General features: G+C 47.5%; 1 protein-coding gene across 1 annotated transcript in view; it reads right to left on the reverse strand.

Moving 5' to 3' along the window:
• si:ch73-362m14.4 (actin-binding protein WASF3) overlaps positions 1-5,000 on the reverse strand; it is a 25,824-nt gene that overhangs the window by 10,106 nt on the left and 10,718 nt on the right. The window contains exons 2-3 of the mRNA XM_066646728.1: positions 3,091-3,252; positions 2,410-2,544 (exon numbers count right to left, since the gene is read on the reverse strand). Coding sequence (XP_066502825.1) covers positions 2,410-2,544; positions 3,091-3,223 — 268 coding nt within the window. The 5' untranslated portion in view covers positions 3,224-3,252. The remainder of the gene's footprint in view (positions 1-2,409; positions 2,545-3,090; positions 3,253-5,000) is intronic.

Raw genomic sequence — 5,000 nt, forward strand, 5'->3', positions numbered from 1 at the left:
GTCCAGGAAACTCACAGACCAATCGTATGCATTGTATATATCACATGCGATGTTACTCAGCCAATCAGATCTGAGCATTATGATGAACTTGACTGAATAACACACAAAGGGCAAGTCTTCAGACCACGCTGTCCTGGGGTCAATAAAAACAACCCATGGGACAAGATAAAAGCTCTTTTCAAACACTTTCGGGTAAAACCATAGACGTTATAAATAAGGAAACTGATCACCAGTTACATCATTCGTAACAATTACCATGAAGTCTGTTTACAGGTAAAGCCCCGCCCTTTAACTGAAAACAAGCAGTCAACTTGCTGATGATGGTGAGGTCCAGCCCTCCAGCAAAAAGAGCCAATCCAGACAACTCATCAGGTGCTTTATTTTAATATACACATGCTCTGTGCACTCAATTTGATTGGTTACTCAATATTCAAAGAAGGCAAATCAATGTAACCCTCCATAAGCGTAAGCGTCTGCTAAATGCCTTAAATGTAAATGTAATAGTGAATACGCTGGTGAACTGAGGGTTGTTTTAAAATGGGGGACGGATGAAGGCGTAGGGTTTGAAATGTTAACATCAGGAGATTTAAGATGAAAAGTAAAGTTAGTGAATGCTATGTACAAGGAGAAGCTCAGGATCATGAGAGATTTAACGGTAATTAAAAGGCACTGTTAAATAACGCAGCTAGCCTAGCGTCCTAAGCTTCAATTACAGCATCTGGCCTGTCAGCTGTTGTACTGTGGCTATTACAGTGGTCTGCAGGCTTTAGTTACGCAAGGGTCGATTCAGCTTCTACCGCTGGCGCTGCTTTTAACAAGGCCTTGTGTATGTGTGTGTTCTGAAGCCTGGCTGTGTCACAGGGAATCAGTTCATACTGAGTGTGTGTGTGTGTGTGTGTTTTCATGATCCAGATGCCTGTCCTCAGGGCTGCTGTTTAATTTCTTCTTTCTTCCTCCTGTCTCACACCCACAGAGAGAGAGACTACCTCTCTTTCTCTCTCTCTCTCTCTCTCTCTCTCTAACACACACACACACACAAACACACACACACACACACACACACACACACACACACATTTGTATGCAAAAGATAACCTGCACCTGGACAAATCACATGTAAAACATAATAAATACACGTCCACTATAGAGAATGCAATCTATCTATCTGTATATAAATATATCCAATCCTACGGACACTTTTGAGTCTCCAATCCACCCGGAGGAAACCCACGCAGACACAGGGAGAACACACCACACTCCTCACAGACAGTCACCCGGAGAAAACCCACGCAGACACAGAGAGAACACACCACACTCCTCACAGACAGTCACCCGGAGGAAACCCACGCAGACACAGGGAGAACACACCACACTCCTCACAGATAGTCACCCAGAGGAAACCCACACAGACACAGGGAGAACACACCACACTCCTCACAGACAGTCACCCGGAGAAAACCCACGCAGACACAGAGAGAACACACCACACTCCTCACAGACAGTCACCCGGAGGAAACCCACGCAGACACAGAGAGAACACACCACACTCCTCACAGACAGTCACCCGGAGGAAACCCACGGAGACACAGGGAGAACACACCACGCTCCTCACAGGCAGTCACCCGGAGGAAACCCACGCAGACACAGAGAGAACACACCACGCTCCTCACAGACAGTCACCCGGAGGAAACCCACGCAGACACAGAGAGAACACACCACACTCCTCACAGACAGTCACCCGGAGGAAACCCACGCAGACACAGAGAGAACACACCACACTCCTCACAGACAGTCACCCGGAGGAAACCCACGCAGACACAGAGAGAACACACCACACTCCTCACAGACAGTCACCCGGAGGAAACCCACGCAGACACAGGGAGAACACACCACACTCCTCACAGACAGTCACCCGGAGGAAACCCACGCAGACACAGAGAGAACACACCACACTCCTCACAGACAGTCACCCGGAGGAAACCCACGCAGACACAGAGAGAACACACCACACTCCTCACAGACAGTCACCCGGAGGAAACCCACGCAGACACAGAGAGAACACACCACACTCCTCACAGACAGTCACCCGGAGGAAACCCACGCAGACACAGAGAGAACACACTACACTCCTCACAGACAGTCACCCGGAGGAAACCCACGCAGACACAGAGAGAACACACTACACTCCTCACAGACAGTCACCCGGAGGAAACCCACGCAGACACAGGGAGAACACACCACACTCCTCACAGACAGTCACCCGGAGCGGGACTGGAACCCACAACCTCCAGGTCCCTGGAGCTGTGACAGAGACACTACCTGCTGCTCCACTGTGACGCTCCTCTAATGTAAATAACTTTGACACAAAATGCTGTTAATTAGTAATTAATTTAATCAAAACACACTCACCTTCTTCCACAGTGGAGTCCAGTTGTGTAACCTTGACTGCCAGTAGGTCCACTTTCTCCTGTAAACTGTTCATGCGCATGTAGAAGCTGTTTGCCTCGTTGAACAGCTCCCCAAAGATATCTTCTGCATGTCTACCTGCAGTCACACACACACACACACACACACACGTTTACCAACATAAGCCCTGATATGAGGATGTATATGGATGTACACTCTTGACTTGTCTTGGCTCGGCTCTTTTTTTCCCTTTGACAAATCTAGTGCCTGATCCCTGGAACCCGGGTCCTTTTTTAGTCCCTGTTCTCACCTGGTACAATGTGAACCGAGTAGGTACTAAATGTGTAAACCTTGCTTAGCACTGATTGGCCGGGGAGACATGTCAATCAACAGGAAACACAGAGCTCCAGCACAAACTCGCCGCTTGTAATTTACAGCAGCTTTCACATTTGCTTTTTTTTTTTTTTTATCTGACTCAGTGAATAAACAACGAGTCATTGTGGTTTTTCGAAATCCATGTTTTCCATTAGAGACCGGGGTTTGTGACGTCATGGTCCACATTTTGTGGGAATGCTTTGCTAGTGGAACAGCGACCAGGGGAAAGCATGTTGAGCCGTGCCGAGCCATTAGTCAGGTTTTGCTATGAACAGTTTACCCATATGTAGAATCTTTAACTGAACTTACTGAGTCCACCCAGCTGCTTTATGATGGCTGCCAGAGTGCTGTTGGTCACACACTCAAGCTCACTGGTCACACCCTCGGGCAGTGCACCTCGGCACAGGTGCCGGGGCTCGATGATCCTCTTCACCAGCGGCATGACGGCCCTGGACTACACACACACACACACTGTGGGGACAAAATGAATAAAATACAGTTAGACATAAAATCTACCGTCCTTCCCCAGTGACACCGCAGCCTTCCAAGACCGGGAGACCAAGAGAGTACAACAGGCTTCACTCTTAGGTTGGGACGGCCCCCAAAAGAGTCCACACAGCACTGGAGGTTGGGTACAAGTTTGAGCCATTACTGCATTTTACAAGCAATCTTACTGAACACTTAAAAGAGCGCATGGAAAAGAAACAAGGGAACAAGCTGCAGTTTGGGTTCGGTGTGTGGAGGAACTGGCCAAGTCCTCATTCACCAGCCTCTGAAAACCCTTCACGGTGATTAATATTCGGCTGTGTACAGTCCTACACACACACACACACACACACACACACACACACACACACACACACACACACACACACACACACACGAAGGCAAACCCAAAGTCACCCCACCCTAAAACATATTCACAACATAAAACCCATCAAAATAAGCTCTTAAACAAACGTAGACTGACTTAATGGTGGCCGCAGAGCACGCTGGGAGCTTCCCCATGAGCTGCCCAGACCCTCCCATAGGCTACTTGCCGTCGCCACAATATATTAGCTAACACAACAGATCCGGAGAGTTAGTGTTCTCCTCCTAGTGTGTTCAGATATCCAGGGGCACTGTGTAAGCAGCAGTGGAAGGAGAGTAGTGGTGGTCAGCTTCACATTTTTTAGAGGAAACATGTGCTTGCCCTCACCCTCCCAGGTTAGTGGCACTGTGTGTCTGTGAAGGTCCTAGCTCATGGAAAATTTGATTAAAGAAATAAACCATTCATTTATCCATTCATTGTCCGTGACCCTTATCCAGTTCCAGGTGGCGGTGGGTCCGGAGCCTACCCTGAATCACCCTGGAGGGGGCGCCAGTCCTCCGCAGGGTGACACACACTCACACGTTTAGCTCAAAGATAAAGCAGTTAAACAGTTCTGAAGCATGGATCCGGTCCATTTTAACTACAGACTAACAATAACATAAAGGACAGAATGTCTATTTAACTTTATTTAAGAACTTAGTGCATGAGTTTAAAGAATGGAGTATTGGTTTCCATTAATTGTTATTCTCATGAATCTCACAGCTCTAAAAAAAAGCAAATTTCAGATACTACACATGATTTGACTCTTTGAAAAGCATTTAACAGTTTATTGCCTGAATATTATAATGTAAAGATTTGATGACTGTCTTGAAACAACAGGTGCTCCAATCCGCTACAGCCCAGACGCCCCAAACGTGATATTTCCCAAACCAATATGGCTTATATTCACCTCATCCAATGTGATTCTTGTTGCCATAGCAGCGAGCAGCATTGCCTCCCACTGTGTGGGCTGTCATGGAAACTGGTTCTTTATTCCCACACTTGGTCAAAATGACTTTTATATGTGCTTCATGGAATGATACACTGGAAAATCTTGCAGTCCAGTTCAGTCAGGTTCGGTTCCGTCCAGTCCAGCCCAGTCCAGTCCAGGGTAGTCTAGTTCAGTCCAGTAATGGTCAATTCTGTCCAATCCAGTCCAGTCCACTTCAGTTCAGTTCAGTCCAGTCCAGTCAGGTTCGGTTCCGTCCAGTCCAGTTCAGTTCAGTCCAGTCCACTTCAGTCCAGTTTAGTCCAGTCCAATCAGGTTCGGTTCCATCCAGTTCAGTCCAGTCCAGTCCAGTCCAGTGACCTAGACCAAAAGTCCAATCCCTCTATCAAAGTGGTTGTGCAACTCCAGAAAAGACCAATG

The sequence above is a fragment of the Hoplias malabaricus genome, chromosome 15 (assembly GCF_029633855.1).
Source record: "Hoplias malabaricus isolate fHopMal1 chromosome 15, fHopMal1.hap1, whole genome shotgun sequence".
Classification (NCBI taxonomy): Eukaryota; Metazoa; Chordata; class Actinopteri; order Characiformes; family Erythrinidae; genus Hoplias; species Hoplias malabaricus.